Source organism: Protopterus annectens, chromosome 3.part1 (genome assembly GCF_019279795.1).
Source record: "Protopterus annectens isolate FY-2018-M chromosome 3.part1, PAN1.0, whole genome shotgun sequence".
In the NCBI taxonomy this organism is placed as follows: Eukaryota; Metazoa; Chordata; order Ceratodontiformes; family Protopteridae; genus Protopterus; species Protopterus annectens.
This window is the reverse complement of record NC_056732.1, coordinates 727,842,307-727,866,241: the sequence shown is the minus strand read 5'-3', so window position 1 is coordinate 727,866,241 and position 23,935 is coordinate 727,842,307. Positions and strand designations below refer to the sequence as shown.

Sequence of the window (23,935 nt, the reverse complement as noted above, 5' to 3'; positions counted from 1 at the left end):
ATGTGTTTTTTAGGCACAGAACCTGCAGAACTAGGACTGACACCCGTGGAAGGCAAACCAGGCCTGCCTTTGGAAGGAGCCTTAGAGACAGAAGGAGAAGGCCTAACCACCTTAGGCAAGGAAGGGAGAACTGTAACCTGAGAGGCCCCCTCAGCCTGACCTGACTCCTGAGAGGCCACATCTTGCAAAATTAAAGCCTCCCCCTGAGACTCAACTGAAACCTCGGCTGGATCCACAGATTCCACCGTAGTTTCTAAAGAACCGGCGTCCGGAACGGACGACTCATCTTGCCTGGACTTTAAAGATTTGTCTTTGCGCTTCTTCGCAGTAGCGGGCGTCGGAGGATCCAACGGCATATTATAATTACACCACTTACAAGACAAGCCTAGCGCAATCTAACCTACGTTTAATGGTGCGCTTATTAAACCTAGCACAAAAGCGACACCCAACTACGTCGTGCTCAGGTCCCAAACAAGGAATACAAAGAGAGTGGTAATCCCTATGCGGTATCGGTTTCCCACAAGAAATACAATTATTCACTTTTTCTGACATCCGGAAATAACTGAGGCAAGAAAAAACAAAAATATTCCCCAACGGGGTACTTAGCCCAACTTGGTTTCGGTCTGAAACTCAGAATCTGAAAATTTCAGGACACGAGCAGCACTTGCAAACGCTGCTTCTGCATCGGACCATGCAGCAAAAAAGACTGAGGATATGACGTCGGTCATGCGCTTTTATACCCTGACGCTCTGATGTCAGATCTGAGTGCCCATGACCGACGTCAGCCTAATACTTTGGTATTCGGGCCGACAGAGGACAGCGGACTACCCATATGTAAGGACTGCAGCAATGTGAGATGAAGAACATTTAAATTTTAAAACACTAAAAGTATAATTAAATAAAAGGGAAACCTACACTTCCACACAACTTTCATACAAAACTTCAAAAATTAGCACTTTAAAAGTAATAAAACTGCACTTAGCTGGAGAGCTTAGAAAACACAATCTGGTCACCATGCGCGGCAAACGAGATCTGAGGTCATGAGGGTAGAGCAGGGCATTATGGGTGAGGGGAGGAGCTGAGAGCTTGGATCCATAGCTGGTAAACCATGCCGGTTTGGATCCGATATCGGATCCATAACCCACAGGTTGCAGACAAATGAATCTCCTACTTCAGATCAAGAGTTCTGCAGGTGCACAGCGCCTAAACAGTAGATGCAAGAAGAGTGCCCATCCGTCAGAGACATTTTCTGACAGCACGAGTCACACTTCTTGAACCCAAAAACCTTGGATTCCTTTGACATCCTTGAAAGTAAGGAAAAACAATTATAGCAATAACAATAACAATAACAACCAGAAGCAAAATACAGTCTACAAAAAACACAATAAAGACTATAGCTAAAGTTTTATAGGAAAGCCTCTAATTTAAATGGCTAGCCTATAAGAGAAAGGTAGAAGGAAAAGCCTCTAACTTAAATGGCTAACCTGACAAGAAGAGGTAGGGGTGGGGGAGAACTCTCCAAGTTGGAGTTCTACAAGAAAAAGGAGGGATACTATGAGCTAAAGAACTAACCATCACAAAACGAGCTATCGTTAATAAAATACTAGAAGGGGGAATTCTAGTGAAGAAAGTTATACAAAAAACTTTATAAGAGCCTGAGCCAGAAAAACGACACCTCGCAGTTGAAGCGGCAAATGGGATTTGGGTAGCTATCACTAGGTATTATGGGATAAGGGGTAGCCTCGAGCCAGTAAAGAGCTCTCAAGCTATTGAAGATGGCAGAGTTGGAGCAGAGGATCGGCTCCAATCCCAACCAGCAAGAACGAAGGCGAGATAAACAACTTAACATTATCTATTCACCACATCTGCCTTGTTCTATTAGTAAGTTCTTAGGTTATAGTAATTCTCTTGGATACAGTCAGGAATATTGTAAAGCTTAGTATACATATTTGTCTGAGTGTAGCCTGTAATGTTGTTTTAAATACTTCTGTGGTTTTGAATTATGTCAATGTGAATATATATTTAGTATGGTCTTGTTTTTTATTATTTACTACTAAACCTTTAAACCTTTCATCGTGCTGATCTGTGTATAGATATTAAGTTTTGAGAGTATTTGCATATTTCTTTGGTGACACTGTGTGGGCCACTCCTAATAGACTTGCTCTTGGTCAAATTACCATTTGTATTAATATTGCACAATAAAACTGGACACCCTTTGTTAAAGGCCTTAAAGTAGCTGACAAGGAGTGGCTGCTGGCAGTAATAACTACCTTACAGTCTGGGCAGAAGGGGCATAGCTAGTGACACTGTGCCAGCCTTTCCCAGGTGTGTGTGTGTAAATCAAACCTTAGAGTGTGTGTGCGTCAGCTACTTGGGCAGGGACACGAAGCACTGGTTGGACAGAGAGGGTACTGGGGGTCTTGGATTGGTCACTCAACTGAGATCTTAACTCTATAGCTGTACCAGTGGGGAGTCTTATTGGTGATCTGAAGAAAGATGGAGAAACCAGCCTCAGACTGACTGTGGTCAGTGTGTGCTCTTAAGGGAAATTGCACTTAATGAGAGAACTGCATCTGGAAATACTGTATGTGTACCTGCCATCCTCCCAGTGTACATCTCTCCACTGGTGTCAGTGGTGAAGATTGAGGTTCCTTGATTACTGGCCCAGTGGTGGGTCATCACACAAGGGATGCTGATGTTAGGACAATATGGATTTTTATGTAACACTGAATCTCTCATGGGGAATCAGTCTAGTGGAGTCCTGTATTACACAAATCCTAGGATCCTGAGAAAATCCCTTGCTGAAGTTTTGGACAGACTAGAAAAACTCATAGATACACTTTTTGCTGTGGAATAAAAGCTCTTTGAACTGAGGTATACAAAAGATACCTTAGGAAAATAGAAAAGATACCTCAAGAAAACAATCCTGTGAGTCATTAAACAAGACTTTTGAATGTTCTGTTGAAGTCCATCTATAAAGGACATCTCAAGCAAATTAGAGATTCAGACACTCTGTGGAAAAAAACTCTGCAAACATAAGCATGTCATCTAAATAAGGAAAAGTGTGAATACCTTGCAGTCTGCAAGACTGTTACTAGGGCTAGACACATTGTGAATACTCCTGGAGCAATGGATAACCCAAAAGCTAATAGAAAGGACTGGAGTCTAAACCAGACATAAAAAACCTTAAGAAACATTTGAAACTGAGGGTATAAGCATCCTTTAAATCTAGACCTAACAGGAAACTTCAAGGGGGAATCGGAGGCAACAGGTCATGAAGGGATAGCATTTTGAATGTTGGGACTTCCAGTGGTTTAGAAATGAAAAGTGGTTAAGAAAGGAAAGATCCAAGACTGGTCTCCAGGATGCTTCTTTCTTTGGTACCAGAAACATTCTTGAATAAACCTTTCCCCATGAGAGAAATAAAGGCATCATCTATTGTCCCAGAGTCAACAAGTGTTTAATGACAGGAGGGGAAAAATAGTTTAATCTGCATGATGATGAGAATTCCCACTGCCATACGTATCCCTGATGTATCACTCATTTGCCTGAGATTATCTACTGCCAAACACAGCCAGAATTTTGGGAAGATTTAAAAGCTTACTAGGATAGGAAGATGAGAAGATGTTCTGCAGACAGAATTGTTGTACTTTCCTTGTTTCGAGGTCACGCCTCCTGTCTTTCTGGGTCCCCTTGCCATTGCTTTTAAAATGTCTGCTTGCAGAAAAATTGCTGTATCTGCTTATTTTTCTTTCTGTAAAATGCAGCTGTAAAAGCTTTAACAATGTTGGGGAAGAAAGGTTAAAAATCTATGTAAACCCCCCCCCCCTTAAAAAGTTTCTCTCACCACTTTTTCATGACCTCAGCAGCAGATGGTCCAAAAACAATGTCTAAAGAAGAATTCAAAATTTCAGCCCCCAATATCTTTGCGCACATAACTAAGCAAACCTTCTCATAACAGTGCTCCATTAGCAGCTATTTTGGAAGAAGCATCAGCTGAATCATACACACACTTCAGAGTGTTTAGTCACTTGGGACACAGAAGCAACAAAGTATTCATAGACTTTTCCCTCAGAAAATGGAAAGGTGGCTATAGTATTCCTCATATTTCCAAACAATGCAAGCAGAAACTAACAATTGAGCCTAACAATTAAGGATTCTAAAAATAAATGCAGCATTTGTATACATTTTTTGCAAAACTATCAAAGGCTTTGCTATCCTTATCAAAGGGGGGCTGCAATTAGCATTTTCTAGACATTTAGCAGCAGTAGCATTTATCACAGAAATCCCTGCAGGCTTAGATCTGAGATTAGAAAATACAAATTTGTAAGAGTGATGAACTTTACACAATCTATTCCTTTGTTAGGGGCAGTAGGCTGGCTATCAGGCAAGTTGCAGGAAATTCCAGTTGTAAAATATTTAAAAGATTTTGGAATATCGTTAACAACTGGTTCATTCTGAATATGGTTTTAAAAACGAAAAACTTTGAGTATCAGAAGAAAAACATTCTCCACACCCCTTCAAAATCATTTTCCTGTTCAACATACTAGGAATCTTGAGAAATTAAAGAATTAGATCAGACTGAACCAAGCCCTGAGCTAGGTGTAATATACAGGGTTATGAGTAGATTTCCAATCATAACCACGTTATTGTGTTAGAGAGGTCAATCTTGCATCCATGTTAAAAAAAAAAAAAAAAAAACACATAAATGAGTTACGATTTGCGAGACCTAATCATAAAGCTTTGTACTGCATGAACTCTTATCTACTCCATGTACTACTTATTACAAAGCCAAAGTGTTTTAAAAATAAAATCAGTAAAACACTTGGCAAGTTTTGTCACATAGACAGCAAGTCAGGAAAAAGCTAGGTTTTGAAATACTGCCCTAATTTAAATGAGTTACTTACAGACTGGCATCTGCCAAACTACTACAGATGTACGAGGAAAGATATTCAGGGACAATTGAGAGCAAGAAATATCCCTTCTCTGATACCAGACCGTATCAGATCTTAGGAGGTGTGCAACATTTACTTCACACCTTTGAAAGCGCTGTTCCAGTCAGGTCTCGTGCTACAGTTGCATATAGCAAGGATATTATTTAACCATTTTTTTGAGCATAATCATGCAGTCCATTCACTACAAATTATTCCCGTCTACTGAAACAGAGATGCAGGAAAATAAATTTCTAACTTCCTGCTTCTTAACAAAAATTTCCATAGAAGCAGATTTCAGTCAGGTGCACTGCACCTGGGAACAGGCATCCCAGTCCAGCTATGCAAAGAGGCATTCCCTGCTCCTTCCTCAGAGACCAAGACCGCCGAGAGTGGTTCGCCCGAGACCGGCGAGAGTGGTTCACCAGAGACCGGCAAGAGTGGTTCTCCATTCTCCAACAGCCACAGAGAATGTACAACTTCAAACCATGGTGGTTAGAGGGACTATGCCAGAGGGAGCTTAAGTAGAACAGGAGTAGTGTGAGGAACCAGAAATGGCCACAGCACAGTTAACCATTTGGAGAATGGGGCACATTTATAGCCTGATGAAAGCACAAATGCTACCTAAAAATTTTCTTTTTTGTTTCAAGAAGGAAGAATGGAGTACAGGTAAACTGTTCCTGTGTGAAGCTGAAACTGAAGCATGAAGTCTATGTAATACTGACCGCACCAGTCGATAAACCAAGTAGCTTTCCACCAAAAAAAACCCCTGAAAAGCACAACATACACTTAACTCCAACCCCCAAAAGTAATTTAACAAAAATTTTAATCTGAAAAAGAAAAACAGTTTTAACATTTTACTTGTGTTAGATAGCACTTCACTATACAACGTGACTGAAAGTCACATGACCACACAATAAAAATTTTTCTAGCTTAGTTTCACAGAAAAAGTTAAGTTTCTGATAAAACTTATTAATGTAGAAGCTTTTTTTCCCCACTGACAGGAACATATCTGCCCATCAATGAAGACTGTTGATTCTCGAAAGCCACAAGTAGGGCACTCTTCAGCAGCAGGAAAGCTCTGAAGAGTTTGCCACCCGAATCTTTAATTTAGGCCTGCTCAAACTGTCAACAGTTTAGGCACATGGAAGGTGCCAACTGTCCAGGATATAACCCCATATACATAAGGCTACTGCAGCAGCAATCAAATGAAATCAAAACTGGTAATGGGTCAGAAATGCACTGAATAGGCATAAACAAACTTGTAAAAGGAGACTTAAGTCAGAAACTAAACAGTCTCAGTCTCTGAATTTACTAAAGCGGGTAGAGCGTTAATTGACTAAATTGGTCAAACAGTCCTACCATTGTCATTTGAAAGCAGGATAGCCGTTTGCTTGGTAGTTGGCATGCAAAAGTAATGTTCTGCGATCTACATCTTATGCCCATGCAAAATTAATGTTCTGCGATCTACATCTTGTGCCCAGGTTGAAGTCCTCCCTCATTTCACTACTGTGTGGCTTTGAATAAGCCAGTTAACCACACAGAAGTCCCAAGTTGCCACTGAGAAGGCACAATTGCCTCCAATGGGTTTTTACTTGGTTAAAAATGAGTAAAATAAAATTAGAAAAATATACACACACATGTATATTATATATATATATATATATATATATATATATATATATATATATATATATATATATATATATATATACACACACACACATACACACTATATATATATATATATATATATATATATATATCTATATATATCTATATATATATATATATATAAAATCTATATATCTATATATACACACATTATATATATATATATATATATATATATATACACATATATATATACATATATATATACACACACACACACATACACATACATACACATGCACACACACATTATACATATATGCATGCATATATACATATACACACACGCAAAGGGAGAGTCTGGCAGCTAGTAGAGTATACTAAGGCTATAAGGAATTCATAATCTACTACTTGTAGTACAGGGTTTCATTTCCTCAGCCTCATTTGCCTACCATCTGCTAAAAGTTTATTTTTCTTTGATACATTCACAAATATACAAACAGCAGTCATGCAGCGTTAAACAGATAAAATTCCTTACTTCAATCCACACTTTAAGGCTCCATAAACCTCTTCTACTCGTTTAGGCTGAGGCTCTTTGGTGGTGGCGCCATAGTTTTTGTGACCCAAGTTGTGCATTTTCTTTGGTTTGGCTTGGGGTTTTTTGACAGCAGAAGAGTTTCCAATAAACGAGTTACACCTGAAAAGAAAACATGCAGCAATCAGTAAAGACAGTAATGAAGGTGAAGGTGGTATTAAACGGGTCTAATGTGAAGTGTGCAATCCATTATGTGATCTAAACCACTCTAGTCTACCACTAACATTTTCTTGTCAGTTTGCACATTTGAACTCTGTAGCCAGCTTCAAATTTAAAGTCAAGAATATCTCTGCAACACCCTTGAAACCAAGGACATCATTGCAATTTATCATCTCTTTCTAAACTAGTACTAGATGTCAAATGAAATGCACATGTATGTTATGTGCTATATTAAGGTATGTTAAGTGTGATAAATATGAAGATGCAGTAGAGAGAGTTTGAGTAAAGACCTGCATTTTCATACAGATGTTGAAATATTTCAAAGAAAATGCCAGCAAAGCTAGTCAGACTAGTTTTAGCAAACAAATTACTTTGAAAATGTCACGGATTTCACTGCACCTCCTAAATACTTTATCACATGCATGGGTCCTTTCAAATTATCTATGGTATGATCTCAATTTTAGTCAGGGGTAATATACAATTATTGACCATGGCAAGGATAAGGTCAATTTATAACCAAATGAAATTGTCTATTTTGAACATAAAAAGTGAAATTAGCTAGGCTTAATATGGCCTGCAAGGACAGCTAGCCTAGTACTTAACTATGAACTTATGTAAATAGACCTTTAACACTAGCTTTTCAACTGCATTACAGGGCAAGTATATCAATATGCACACATCTACATAGTCTGTACATACACAAATATGATTTTATGCAAGTCTGAGTTTAATACAAAATGTTAGCACACACTGATATAGTAATAAAATTGCCATCTAACATTTAGTAGTCTAAAATTAATATGAAATTAAGTAAGCTAAAGTCAAGTATCTGCTGCAGTTACCCCAGCCACCCTGGCTCTGAACCATATCACAAAATATATTAAAACTTCTCCATAAAATAGCAAACATAATTAAATACAGTTTATATGGTTAGACTCTTCATGCACACGCAAGCACATTAGGTAGAAAATTATTCTTAGTTTGATTATGTTTCTTGAATATTTTTTAAAAACACCTTTATTAAATTATCACTTAAGACACAGGCAAAATACACTAACAGAAACGAAAAACTATTAACATTTTCCCAGGGACAACATTATAAGCCACTTACCTTTTCCTTCTTAACAATCAGTCCAACATTACATAAATTGCTCCTGCCTTCTCTTAAAACCTCACTCCTCCTGAAAATTATTCTGCATGTATTGTTCCCACAATTTCCATTTATTTCTACATAATTATTTCCTTCCCTTTCCTAAAGATCCATCTTCCAGTTCTTTTCTCTTTTTTATCATAATCAATACTTCAAATACAATTGGTTTAGACTCCAATGTATATTTTCTAGCAATTGATTTTTTGGCAGCCAGCAAATGTAAGATCTTGTATGTCTAGGCAATTCAGATCCTGTGTCACAGCTCAAAAGAATCATTTCCTTAGTTAAAGTCATTTGCTCACCCAATATTTCTTACAGAGTACTCTGTAGGGAATTTTTAAACTCTACCAACGCATTGCACTATGTCTGCAGGTACCTCCTTCTTCCCCCCTCACACCTCTAACATTTGTTATCTACCTGAGGAAAAATTATTTGAAGTTTGCTTGGGGTATAAAAATACCTATGAAAAGATTGAAAGCAACAGATATGTCCCCCCTACTGTTCTCTTGTAAATTGCTTTTCCAGCCTCACGTACCAATCTTTGCTAGCTTTATGTAATAACTATAGTAGGAAGTATAAAATATTGCATGTTGACTTAATTATCCCTTTTTTAACAGTAGCTTCTACTCTACATTCAACTAAAAACTTTACCGGAGCAAGTCTTTCACTTAAAATGCCCCTATCCCTTTCTGTTTGTCTAAACTCCCATATTAATTCATCATAGGGAACACCGTACCTAGCCATTTCTTGACCTTATCTCATTCTATTTTCTTTTCTTCTCTAGTAATTTCCTCCAAATACCTTGGTTCCTTTGCCATTCTCCAGTAAGTTCCTGTCTCCTCTTGCCTTTTTTTCTGAACCCCTAACTTGCAGTCATCCCTACTGACAAAACTCTTTCTTTCCATTCTAGAGTTGGATTAGATCATAGACTATCTACGACTACATTATTAATAGAATATTCTCCATGGGTATTCTTCTTAAGGATATCCAAAATCCCACTTTCTATTTCTTGACCCCCCCAGCTTCATCATTCCTTTCCATTTTGAATTATAACCTCCTGTTTGTGTTATGTATATGAGCCTTAACTATGTAGCTGTAAAATATCCCTTCAAATCAGGTAATCCTTAAACTCCTTGTTCTATTGGAAGGATCATCTTATCCCAATTAACTCTTGCCTCCTTCCCCTCCCAGATAAACTCCATCTCTATTATTTATTGCCCCCAGCTTCTCCTCTAGTAGATAAAAATATGCCTGACCCATATACAGAACTAAAGGAACTAAAAACATTTTAAGTATTTTCATTTTACTATCCATATCGGAAAAACAAGAGCTTTCAGTTTCTACCTTTTTGCATCATCTTTTGTTTAGTCTCTTCCCACATATCCTTAGCTGCCATAACAAAATCCTTTCTAATCCATACTCCTAAATACTGTGTCAATAAATGTGGGTATTGGTAAACCTGTTTGTGTATGTGCATAATTTACAGCTATAGCCTTTATTTTATCTTCATTAATATATCCTGAAATGACTTGAAATTGTGTCAAAAATCTATACATCCACACCCCCCTTTTTCACATTTTATTTTTGTTTTGCTCCACAAAAATCCAGAAAGGGACATAGTTTATCAGGTACAAAACATCTACAAATAAAGCCAGCTTTTCTTAATTACCATAACAATTGTATCCTTGCATTTCTGAGTCCTTATTTTATTTGCCAATGGCTTTAAAATATAAAACAAATAAAGGGGAATGAATACACACTTGCCTGCTTCAATCATCCGGTGAAACAACTTAGAGAAGAACCTTCCCACTAATTCTTGACTCTAAACCTTTATAGTCTCCTATGTAATCTTATTATTGTCTCAGGGAATGCAAATGTTTCCATTGGCTTACTTATACAATCCCAGCTTAGTGGCTTTTGATGCAGATAAAGCATTGGACAGAGTAACACAAGTATTATTTTACATTCTGCTTCCCTCTAGATCATCACTGTTTTTAATGTCAAATGTTTGCCTTCCATTCGCAAAACACTGAGCCATAGCCATCAATTTTGGCAGCACCCTTGCCATTGTTTTAGACAAACAATTTATAATCATGGTTTAAAACCAAAATGGGTCTATATGAAGCTGAGGTGGATGGGTCTTTACTGCCTTTGGGTACTACAAGAACCTACAGCTTTCTTCCAAGATGTTGGTGCTTTCTCACCTGTTAAAATACTGTTAACATCTTCTAGATCTTTATCACTTTCCTCCCTCCTAACTTCCAAACTTTCACAGGACTACCATCTGTTCCTGGAGATTTTCCTGAAGACTAATTATGCATCTCTGTTTCTATCTCACCTCCTCCTAGCTTAACTGTTAGTTGTTGAGCCTCAATCTACATAATAACCTTGGCATAATTAAGTATTCCATAAATATTTCAATTTGAGCTTTATTTCCATTCATCTGCTTTATACAAATTTTTATACAATTTCCAAAATGTCTGATAACTCTATATGATCGCTGATTATTTTTCTTGTTATAGGCTTCCTAAGTTTGGAGGCAAGCCTTTCTACTTTCTGTTGCCTAAGCTATTCTAAAAGATTTTGTGCTCTTTAGTTAAAAGAATAGTTGCCCAACAGCACTTTTTCTAAACTCACGCATATTAAGATGGTCTTATTTTATCTTCACCACTCTGCATTTGCAACTCTTTTTGTTGTGAGAGATTCCCCATATTCTGCAATAGTTTATCATTTGTCAGCCTCTCTAAGTAATCCCCAATACTTCTTAGAATAAGAGAAATATGTGGCTAACATTTTAAACTCTATTTTCAGCTTATCCCATTCACTAGCTATAACTTCTGAAAATATTTCCATCTTCCCTAATAGCTCTCAAATAATTTCCACTACCACTTCCTTAAATTCTGCTCCAACGTGTAGGTGGGAAAGTACTAAGGCCTCATTTTGCTTCATTACCCTGCATTTTATCTTTTTTATTGGTGTGCAATATGAAATAATTATAAAAGTGTGCTGAAGCTTTCAATTACACATGCTCCTGTGGAAAATTATTTCTATTCAGTCTAGCCCAGTTATTGTACCCTGGGGAATAATATGTAAATTCTGTCAGAGTTCCTACTACTGAAGTCACATACTCTCTACCAAATGTTTTTCGTACATTTCTTCAGAAATCCATCCTCTTGTGTTATATTTTTCCTTCTAGGTCCACCCGATATATCTTTACCATTTAAAATCATTCCAGTCCCACCTACAAGTAATTTCCTTCTGAAAGTTTATTTCTCCCCAAAATTTCCAGTTTTGTGTGGAAAGCAAGTACATGCCAGCATAATCATTTTCCCTGATAGACCCTTACTACAACAAATCTACCATTACTGTCTCCCCCCCACTTCTTTCACTATTGGACCCTCTCTACGGATTAGTACAATTAATAAATTTTCTTTGTCCTTGACATTCTGCTGAATATCCATCCTTAAATCCCTAATCAAATTCACATGCTCATTTCTTTCTAAATATGTCTCCTACAGCACTGCTATTTGCACTCTGCATTTCTTAATACAATTCAATATTTTTTACCTTTTGTCTATAACCAAGGCCATTTATGTTCCAAAATAATATAGATAGTATAGCTATTATGATGAAAAGCTATTAACACCACCTATTTTATGTCAATTGCTTTAATGCATTTTTTTTCTAGCCTTCATGCTACGTACACACTAATGCTTGGCAGGCTGATCTTTTCCATTTGAGACAGTCACATTTTTCAAGATTGTTTTGTTTTAATGAAAACCTTCAAACAAAAAAACTAAACGCATCTTCAGAAAACCCCAACCTCTATTAACATAGGACAAACACACAAATCTATGTACATACTCAAAAAAATGATGTTTAATTCTCCAGATAAGAACTGCTGCTCCAGATCAACAGCTGCATTCGCACGCATTACCCAACTTAAAACTAAGGTTACCAATACTAAAGTTGCAGCCTGTGTTCCCACTCACCCTGATTGTTGTATGTTCTTCTCTTATCTCTATTCAGTTCCAAGATGTGAAAAAAAACAGCTTGCATGCTTTCAGAAAACATGACCTTTTAGCCCCAAGAAAATTCTAAATTCCTTCTACACTGTTCTATTAAAGCCATATTACAGCATTAAGCAACTAGAGATCCTGTTCATATTCACTTCATCACTGAACTGCTGGCTGTTGTATCTTTAAAATTTTCATTTCCCTCAGCAAAGAATGCTCAGAACTTTCAAGACTAATGGCTTGCACTTGCAGATAGCCCATCTCCATGTAAAAACAGTCAGCAATTAAATATTGTAAATTTCACTCAGAACATAATGTACATTTGCCTTCAGCTGCAAACTCGACTCCCACTGAACATTTGCTAAAGACATAAAGCTAATATCTTTGCAGATCTAAGAAAAATTTTCATGACTTCCGACAATTTATTTTTCAAGCCTATTTGCTTACAAAAAGGCATTAATCTAGAAATTCACCCTTGTAAATAGAACAGAAAAATCTAAACTCTACATGTAATACATTGAGTTGTATTGTACATCTATCTCCAACCCCAACAGCCCAAAAATCACAGAATTTTAACATTAAACTTGCTTTTGTCCAGCACTACTTCTCATACTGTAAAGCTAAAAAAGGTACTTGCTTAAGACTCCCATCACATTTACAATATCCCAACTACATACTGCACAACACTGCTTTGCCATATACAGCATGCAGTTTACAACATGAAATGTTTTATACAAGTAATAAGAAAAACGAAAAACAATTTTCCCCTTTTAGTGTCCTTCTAAACATTAATGAAATAAAGTGGGGTATATGCTTCACAGTCCACCCACAAGTTTAGCAAAGTTAACAGAAGTCAGTTGTTGCAAATCCATATTTCACTGATTTATAGTTTCACATTTATTCACCAATGTCAGTTTTGCTGGTCTTTTTCCTATTCATCTCCATCTTCCAACTCCAGTCTCTGGTTCAAGTCCAACATACTAATTATTCCAATCAACTCCTATCCTTTTTTTCTCTCTCTCTCTCAAGGATTTTGCTTTGGAACACTGGAAAAGGTTTCACTGGCAAAAGTTTCTTTATGAGCTTTATTTTCAGAAGAAATAAGCAGCAGAGTTCCCTTCTGTTTGCTGGCTCGTTTTTTTTTTTTTTTTTTTTTTTTTTTTTTACTTTTTATTTCTGTGTGGCCTGTTCTATACCAAAAATGTGCAATTCTCCAGGAAAAAATATTCTGAAGACAGCAGAAATAACAGCCTGAATCTCACACTTGCCTCATGGCATTCCAAGACTACTGGGATAAACTTTATTTACTATACACTAAGAAATGAAGTATCAATTTCCACAGCTGCTATTTTCAAACTCAATGGGTGTTTTTATCCTTAGTGCCACAACCATGATCACAATATATTTAAGTCACGTTAAGCAAATACTTTTTTCCCAGTGATTACACATTATTCTAGCTTGTTTTTAATTTTCACGTTTGCTTTTGGTAGGTCAAGATTTGACATATTAGTGGATCTCACTAATAGAAAAAGAAATTAGACATTACTCAAAATGGTTTTAAAACACATTAAAGAACATAAGAGCCTGTAGCTACCATATCCAAATCTTTGTTAGAGCAGATACAAAATGCCTTCCATTTGCATAAACATGACTTTCTAGTGTCAGGTCTCCTAGCCTCCTGCAAAATACTACCAGTTAGGACAGATTAATCACCTGTGGGTACCAATGTGAACTCTTTTAGGCTGTGATCTTCATGATCTTGATGAAAATGTGCAATTGTTTCAGGAGGCTACAAAGAAACAGAAAAGTAAGGGGATCCTCCTGAGATGTGGATCAGCAGGGACAGACTTTCCTCAGATAAGTATACTTTTGTAAGTAAATTTAAAACAGTAGATATTTGAATGATCACTGCTGAAGTTACCTTAGCTATATAGGTTATAATCTGCATAAGATACAACACCCACCCAGTTTCCAGAACATATGGGCTCCTTCCACATGTCCAAACCACTGCAAGTTCAAGCAGAGTAGAGTAGAAGAAACTCAACTATGTGGATGCCAATTTCTTCAGAGCTTTCTTGCTAACACACAGGGAGGCTAGAGCCATGAAAATGTCAATGCTACATAAATAAGAATCAAAGTTCTCACTCTTGCTACAAAAAAATATACAAAAAGTAAGAAGGATGGAGGAGGGTGTCAGCTACAGCAGAAGTGTTCAAATGATGAACATAGTACAGTTTTATGTATTTATTTTACATTTGTTGACCAGGAGTGTCCAGCTGAGCCATTGTCCTTTTTCAGCAAAGTCCCAGGGCGAAAAGCTCCAAAGATATACAATGCAATAAAAATAGCAATAGAGAATTTTGAGTTAAAATACATAAGCTATACACATGTGTATTGTTGACAGATAAAACACTGCTATAAACAAAAAGAAGAAAGTTAAAAAAAGCAGAATAAGTTGCATGTTTGGTTTAAAAAGAGAATTGAGTAAATATAAAGTTTTGTATGCAGTTATATGCAGAGTAGCACAAACTTAAAAGGTTACATAAGAATTTCAGGGAGCAGAGTACAGAAGAAGCTTTGGAGGTTGCATAGGATGAAGTAGTTAATTGCAAGTTTTAGTAAGTTAGTTTGACTGTACTATACAAGTAAACTTACCATAACAGTAGATGTATGATTGATCACTGCTGCAGTAGCCTTAGCTATAGGAGTAGACTACAGTAGCTTATATGGACTAGGAGGAGGAAGGCGGGTCCAAGGGCACCTGCAGAATGGTCCTAGCAAAGCCTGCTATAGACTTGAGAAAAATTTAGTTTGTAATGTTTTAAGATATGTATAGAGGACTACATTGTTGCTGTTCAGATACATCTAGAATCCATCCCTTTCCAACAGAACACAGAAGACAAGGCCCTGATACAGTGAATCCTGACAGAATTGAATTGTCGCGGTGGGTACAGCAAAAGGAAATAGCGTGCGACAGCCACGAGGAGATGATCTGCTTTACTTTTTGCTTACCTTTATGAGAAAAGAACTATTCAAAGTTTCCCTAGATTTTAGTTTTCTCAAGATAACATTTCAGTTGTGTGTGGACATCAGTATAAAGGGATCCTCTCCCCCTCATTTTTAGGCTCTGGGAAGATGACAGGGAGGTGGAGAGCTTCGTTCAACGTAAGCTTGGACACAATTTTTGGAATAAAAGAAGGATTAGTTCTCAAGGAAACCTGAGAAATTTGACCCTTCATGTGAGCTTAGAATGCAAACACTCCTCTTATAGAAGTCAGATCAATCAATAAAACAGTTTTCCATGTTATGAACTTTATAATCAGCCTGATGGGCTAGTTCCAATGGAGGAAGAGCTATTTTTTTCAAAACACTAATATCCCAAGGTGGGGCCCCAGTTTTCTAGGAGGATGGATAAGCAACACCCTTTTCAAAACATGTTAACACGTGAATGCACTGAAAAGAGAAGAGTTGTAAAGGCAAACATATGAACCTTGACAGAGGAGAAAGAAAGGCAAGAGGATAACAGAAGAAATATTGTAAAACCAGAGAAATGCTAGCCTTAAAAAAGTATCTTAGTTCTTGTTCTGGCACAAACTAGAAAATATTTTCCATTTAGTAATATATGATTTTGTACTAGCAATTTCTTTGCCTCCATTAATATCTACTGTAAATTGTCAGAAAACAGGTGCCTACAAGCTACTAAAACTATCATTCAGACAGTTGCATGAAGTTGTTTCAAGTTGGAGTGTATCAAATAAATCCCGTTTTCTGTCAGTAGGTCCATTCTGTGAGGGAGCTTGTGGTAATTGCCACTGGCCATTTACAAAACAAGGGAGAACCACTTTTGCCTAGACTAGAAGGATATCACCACTAAGATATTTGGAAAGTCCTACTGAATCTTCAGAATGACCATATTTTAGATCAGTGGAAAGGGTGGAAAAGTACAAAGGTACACTCTTGTTCAAGGAAATGAAAATGCATCTGTTCTCCAGGCCTGCTTGCATGCAGTCTTTTAGCAGAATTTTGCAAGCTGCTCATACCTCATCCTCTCGGCACAAGAAATCTGGACAAAGCATAAAATAATGTGTGTAACCTAAGAGGTTCCTCTCTTGAGGAAGAAATTGCTGAATAACCTGAGAGGTCATTAGGCATAGGAATAGAGTTCTGGTGCCTGGAAGTTTAGCAATTTGAAGGATCGTGTTAATGTGACAATGTATAAACTATTATCTGCTGTGTGGGACATAGTTTTTGACCAATTAACGGTTATCCCCAATAACTGTATAAAGCAGAACCAAAGGTTCTGGTCTTGTACCAGTAGATCCCTGGAAGTATCAGTAAGGAGCTAATCATCTAGGTACAAGAACACCTGGATCCCTTGCAGCTGGAGACGCACTGCTACCACTGCCATATTTTTTTTAAACACACGGGGGCCTGCGGTGATAATGACTTTCATTTTAGAGCACCACCCTTCAGAGTCTCCCAGCCAGAAATTGAGAAATCCTCAATGCCTTCTTCAAAAGAGGCAAAATGGACTGAATTAAGACTATCTGGAACTTGATATTGAGATGGCAGAGGTCCAAAATCAGCTTCAGGTTCCAGGACTTTTTTCAAACTAAAATGAACATGGAATAGACTCCAGATCCTAAGTGGTCTCAGGGGACCTGTTTGGTGACACTTTTTCTAGCAACTTTGAGACATCTGTTGCTACAGATTCCAACTGACTGTGTGGAATACCAGGACTCTTTAGTTTCCTCTTGGGAGGGTAAGAAAGGGGAATGGTACAGCCTCTGGTTATTAACCTTAACACCCAGGAATCCAGTGCAATATCTTGCAAGACCTGCAGGAGTAAGGATAACTGCCCACTGACTGTCAGAGTGAGGCAGTCTGGTACTCCTTCAGGAGCATTGGTAGAGATTCTCATGGAAAGGATCTCAAACCCGCCTGGTTACATGGTTTGCCTCAGTCACATCCATTTGAGCTGCCTCCCCCTCTGCTCCAACTGAGGGGCACAAGGAGGGTTCAGATAAGGGAAAACCAGATACAAAGGATAGACTGGTACCAGAGAGAAAAGAGATAGTTGAACCCATACCTGCAGCACCCTATGGGGATGGCACTGGGAGAACTCCCAGTGGGATTTGTCTCCAGGAACTTCCTCATCATTTTGACAGAAATCAGTCTTGGTAAGGCTTCTGATAGACTGGGCCAACCTTGATGACAATGCCACTAGAGATCTGGAGTATAGTTTCTCCTGTAATATGGGTGAATGAAGCCCAAGACTCACCAGCTCCAGAGAGAATCTAGGTTGTGGCAAGGGATATCAGATCAGAGCAGCTGGTGGATCCAATTCCCTCGGGGTATTAGGTGGCAGACCCAAAGATCTGTCAGATCCAGAGACCTTTTCCTAGACATTTGTTTCAGCGCTCTCTCAAAGTTTTTTTTTTTACTTCTCCCTCTCTCTCTCTCCATTCTTCTGCCAGAGGAAGCTGAATCTGAGGCTGGTCTTGAAGTACTAGATATAGGCTGTGAGGATAGGTTCATAGGTTGGTACTGAGCTAACTGCCCACAGGCATATATTAGCCCAGCCACGTTGTGCGGTATTCACCGCCCCTTTATAGTTCCCTAGACCCTTGTACTAGCAGCTAGTACCCTTGGCCCCTATCTAGTAGTGCTGTTGGTGTGATCCCAGGTGTGAACTTTGTTACCCATCCACTCAAGGCTCCTCTTGAAGAGGGATAGTGAGGGGCTCCGTCTTATGTAGATCGGGACCCTGTTCCATAGTAAGGGAAGTCTCTGCAACGGGAATCTATCTCTCCAGCATGTTCTATTCATTGTTGTGTTGAGGTTTACATCCCTAGAGCGTGTAGCTCGAGTAGATTTGGTTTTGCTAAGATGGAGCATGTTCAAACATTCTGGATGAAGATAGTGTGTGTGTGGGGGAACAAGCCCGTTAGTATGAGTTTTTCCTTCTGAGCTTGAATGGACCTGGACCTGAAGGAAGCACAAATATCACAATTTTCTTCTAGACCGGCAGAGCTTAAAACAGCAGACACAGGGGGCAAGTCTTGAAGTGAAATTTTGGTTCCCCAAGCCATGCACTTCTTGAACCATTCACAACTAGAGAAAAACTGAAGGAATATCAAAAACTACTTTCCTAAATATTTCTCCAAATATCTATACAAATATGCAACTCTAAAAACTTTTTTTTTTTTTTTTAGAAAAAAGAAAAACTATCTTAACTCTACAGAATAACTGTTCTTAACTCTAAAAATGCTCATGATCCTAATACTAACACTAGGAAACAACTACCTACAACTAACAAAGCACATCTACACATTTTTAGCAACAAAAGCTAAAGGGTTAGGCAAGAGAGAAAAAAGTACAGTTTTGTACCTACCATAAATGTAGATGTTCGAAGATCCACATTGCTGCAGTCCTTACACTTGGGTAGTCCGCTGTCCTCGGTCGGCCCGAATATCAAAGTATAAGGCTGACGTCGGTCAAGGCGCATTTGACTGACATCAGGACGTCAGGGTACAAATGCGCATGCCCGACGTCATATCCTCAGTCTTTTCTTGCCCCAGATGTCAGAAGACCCTAAACATAAAGGTCAAAACCAAAAGACAGCAAACAACCAACCACCCTTGCACTAATTATATGTACAATATATACAATATACACAATATGTACAACCCAACCCACACAACCACCTCTAACTACAGCCAGGAAGGAGGGAGGGTAAATTGGACTGCAGCAATGTGGATCTTCGAACATCTACATTTATGGTAGGTACAAAACTGTACTATGTTCTTCATCTCACATTGCTGCAGTCCTTACACTTGGGTAGAATCCCAAAGCAGAGGTAAGGGAGGATGGCCAAACTACAAGGAAGCAGGAGCTGCCAAAATGCCCTGCAAAACAGCAGTGGCAAAACCAGCCCTGGATTTAGAGTAAAGAGGTAGGTGATAATGCCTAGAGAAAGTATGCACTGAACTCCAAGTAGCTGCCTCCAAAATATCCTTGGTTGCCACTCCCCTCAGAAAGGATGTCGAAGTGGCAGTAGCCCTAGTGGAATGAGGCCTAATCCCAGCTGGAATCTCCTTGCCATGATGGGAATAACAGAAAGCAATGCAAAACCCAATCCACTTAGAAATAGTTTGTTTTGACACAGGCTTGCCCTGAGAACCCAAAGCAAAAGAAACAAACAACTGCTGAGACTGCCTGAACCCTTTAGTTCTGTCCAAATAATATCGCAACTGCCTGTGTACATCTAAAGTGTGCAAAATCTTTTCCCCTTTATTTTGGGGATTTGCATAAAAAGTAGGCAAATGAATAGTTTGGTTTAAAGCCACACTAGAAACCACTTTAGGCATAAAGGAAGGATTAGTACGTAAAGATACCCTATCCTTATGGAAAATCAAGAAAGGCTCAACCGCCATAAGGGCCTGCAATTCAGAAACCCTTCTTGCAGAGGTAATGGCCAACAAAAAAGCAGTCTTCCATGATAAAAATTTAAACTCAGAAGTAGCTGCAGGCTCAAAAGGTTATAGAGTGAGTTTCTCCAACACAAAATTGAGATCCCAAGCAGGAGTAAGAACTCTTCGTGGGGGTCTTATATTCTTTGCCCCTCTAAGAAATTGCTTGAACAAAGGATGAGAAAACAATGGTGGGTCACAATCATAGTGAGCCGAAATTGCTGCAGCATGAACCTTAATAGAAGAGAAAGACAAACCTTTGTCTAGTAACTCAGTAAGATATTGAAGAGCCACACTCAAATTAGGCTCAGAAACATCAAAATCTTTTGCTGCACTCCAAAATAAAAATCTCTTCCATTTATCTGCGTACACTTTCCTTGTACTAGGCCTTCTAGCTTCCAAAATAACATTCAAAACTTGCTGAGGAAGTGGAGGCCCACTATGGTTCAAAACAGAATATGCCAGGCTGTTAGGTGCAGAGAGTGAAGCTTGACATTGAGCAAATGGCTGTCCTCCTGTGACAACAGGTGTGGAATCGAAGGCAAAGGCCATGGAGGCTTCCGTACTAGACTTCTCAGTAATGGGTACCAGTGCTGTCGAAGCCAATCTGGAGCTATTAAAATCATCCTTGGCTTGTCCTGTCTGACCTTTAGAAGTACCTTCGGGAGGAGAGGCAGAGGTGGAAAGGCATACATATGAAGATTGCTCCAATTGAAAGAAAGAGCATCCACTCTCCAAGCTGTGGGATGAAACCTTTTTGTGCAAAACTTTGGCAGCTGATGGTTTAGTGGAGAAGCGAACAGATCTATGTCTGGAGTTCCCCATGACACTGTCAATTTCTGAAATACATGAGGATCCAATTTCCACTCGTGGGGATCCATAATTCGTCTGCTCAACACATCTGCTAAGGAGTTCTGTGCTCCTGGCAGAAACCTTGCCTGAAGATTGAGCTGTAAACTGAGAGCAGTCTCCCACAAAATCATTGCTTGCCTGCATAGAGGATAAAGCGTTCCCCTTGTTTGTTGATGTACCACATGACAGTTGTGTTGTCTGTTAGAATCAACACCTGCCCTGGAAGAAGTAAATCCTTGAAAGCTATTAATGCAAACTGGACTGCTAACATCTCCTTCAGGTTGATATGTAGATGTTGTAGTCTGGCAGGCCACTTGTCTTGTATCCACTTTCCATTTAGATGAGCTCCCCAAGCTTTGTCTGAGGCATCTGTCGTTAAAATCTGACTGCCTCTGGCGGGTCACAGAGAGTCCCTTGTTTAGGTGACATTCCTGAGCCCACCACAAAAATTCCTTTTGAATGCAAGGTATTATTTGAATGACAGTGTCCAGATCCTGGCAGTGCTGTGTCCATACATTTTTGAGATACCATTGCAGCTTCCTCATATGCAGTTTGGCATTGGGAAGCACCAGAATACAAGATGCCATGAACCCTAAGGCTTGAAGGACTGTCCTTGCAGTCAGCCCGGACTGATGAGATAGTTGATGGAAGTAAAGGGATAGACTCTTTTGTTTGTCCGGGGTTAAAAAGGCCATCTGGGATGCTGTATTCAGTCTCACACCCAGAAAGCACATGTCTTAAGAGGGTACTAGACTGGACTTTATTTCGTTCACAGAATACCCCAGGCATCTTAGCACTGCTATCACATATTCCAAATGATGAAGAAGCTCTTCCCTTCCTTGAGCCAGAATCAGGCAGTCGTCCAAATAAGGATAGATCTGTATTCCTTTTAGCCTGAAGAAAGCTATCACTGGAGCCAGAACTTTCGTGAACACTCTGGGCGCAGTAGATAAGCCAAAGGGCAATGCAGAGAACTGATAGTGAGAAGTCCCAGCTCGAAAGCATGATACTTCCTGCAACTTAGTCTGATAGGAACATGAAGGTAAGCCTCCTTGAGATCCAAAGTTACCATCCAATGATCTTTGCCCAGCAGAGGTAAAAGCTGCTGTAACGTCAACATTTTGAACTTGGGAATGTCCAGATAAGTGTTGAGGGTAGATAAATCCAAAATTGGTCTCCACGTGTTCCCCTTCTTTGGTACTAGGAACAGGCGAGAATAAAATCCTAGGCCCACTTCTGGCATAGGGACCGGCTGTATGGCCCCTATTTGGAGTAACAGAGAAACTTGCTTGTGAGCCTCTATTCTTTGTTGAGGAGGAATGTCTGGCATGCCTTTGAAAGGAGGCAAGGTATGGAAATAAAACCTGTAACCGTGGTGTATGATATCCAATACCCATCTGTCTTGGGTAATTAAACTCCAATTTTCTTTGAAAAGTGCCAACCTTCCTCCCAAAGGTGCTGCCAGGCGAGAAGGCTCTGGCAGCTGAAAAGGTAGGTCATTGGGTCTGTTTACGAAGGACTGACCCCTGCCCTCACCCGAAGACTGTGCAGGAGAACTCCTGTTCTAGGCCTGAAAGAGCCCTGAGCTCTGCCCTACCACGTCTAGATCTACCCCTAGACTGGGAATCATAAGAAGGATACGTCCACCCCTTAGCAGGCCAATTTCTACTAAACTTTGGAGGCTGGACCTGCAAAAAATCTTTAACAGTCTGCATAGACTTAGCCTTGTCTTCCATTTTCTTTAAAACTGCCTCAACAGGAGGACCAAACAACACGTCAGATTGTAAAGGAGCATCTAAAATCCTTGTTTTAACATGTTCAGATAAATTTTGATCCCTCAGCCAGGCGTGTCTGCGAAGAACTGACCCAGTGGCAGCCACCCTAGACGAGGCCTGTACAGCATCAAAACCACATTGCAAAGAATGCTTACCCACCTGTTCAGAAACATGTACTAAATCTTGCAACTCTTTACAATCAATACCTTCTGCCAGAGCATCAACCTTAGACTTTAATTGTGAAAGGAGATAGTTTTGGTATTTCAACATGTGAAACTGGCAATTCAAAGCCCTCATAGCAAGAGTGGAAGAAGTATAAACTTTCTTTCCCCATCTATCCAAGGCCCTGGCCTCTTTGTCTGCAGGAACCGGATTCTTAACAACAGAAGCCTTAACACCTTTAGGCCCCTGGCTAACAGTTTCTGGGTCTGCTCTAGGACTCTTAAAAGATACTTATGAGCTTCAGGCACCCTGTAATACCTATCCGGTTTAACAGGAGCAGGAGGCAAAGAATCAGGATTAAGAGAAGCCTCTGTAAAAACATCTTCCACTACATCCAAAACAGGAGGTATAGCCAAGGCCTATGCTGGGGTAAAAACAAGAATTCCCTAAGCCTTTTCCTGGAATCAGAGAAGTCCTGACCTTCCCACTTAAAATGCTCCCTCATGGAATGAAGAGTTTCTGAAAAGAAAAATCCTCAGGAGGAGAAGCAGAAGGAGTAGAATCATCCACATCAGAATCAGAATAAGGAGAGTACTCCTGCAAGTCTTCAGCCGAAGACTCTGAAACATCTGAAGCCTGCTCAAAACTCCTAGCTCAGGCTCCACCCTAGGTCTCTTATCAGGAGGGGCATAGAACCCTAATCAAAGTAATCAAATCTTCTGCCATTTTAAGCATATGCTTCTTGGGCACAGTTCCTGAAGAGCTAGGGTAACACCAACTGAAGCTAAACCTGGCCTGCCCCTGGGAGATGCCTTGGAAACAGAAGGAGAGGGCCTAACCACCCTAGGCAGGGAGGGAGTATAGTAACCTGAGAAGCCCCATCAGCCTGGCCTGCCTCCTGAGAGGCCACATCCTGCAATAACAAAGTCTCTCCCTGGGATCCCAAAGAAACCTCCGGTGGAACCACCGGCTCCACCGACACCTCTAAAGAACCGGCGTCCGGTACTGACGGTTCCTCCAGCCTAGGTTTAACTGCTTTGTCCTTGCGCTTCTTCGAAGAAGCGGGCGTCGGAGCATCCGACGGCATTTTATAATTGCACCGCTTCGAAGACTAACCTGGCACAATCTAATCTTCTCTTAATAGTGCGCTTATTGAATCTAGCACAAGAGTGACACCCAACAACGTCATGCTCAGGCCCTAAACAAGGA

At 39.5% G+C, this 23,935-nt stretch overlaps 1 protein-coding gene across 5 annotated transcripts in view; it reads right to left on the bottom strand.

The window, feature by feature from the left end:
* The window catches only part of RIPOR2 (RHO family interacting cell polarization regulator 2), a 3,249,967-nt gene that overhangs the window by 1,996,240 nt on the left and 1,229,792 nt on the right, over positions 1-23,935 (bottom strand). For all 5 annotated transcript variants that reach the window (XM_044067082.1, XM_044067086.1, XM_044067083.1 and 2 more), the window contains one exon: positions 7,084-7,242. In XM_044067082.1, the coding sequence (XP_043923017.1) occupies positions 7,084-7,242 (159 nt within the window). The remainder of the gene's footprint in view (positions 1-7,083; positions 7,243-23,935) is intronic.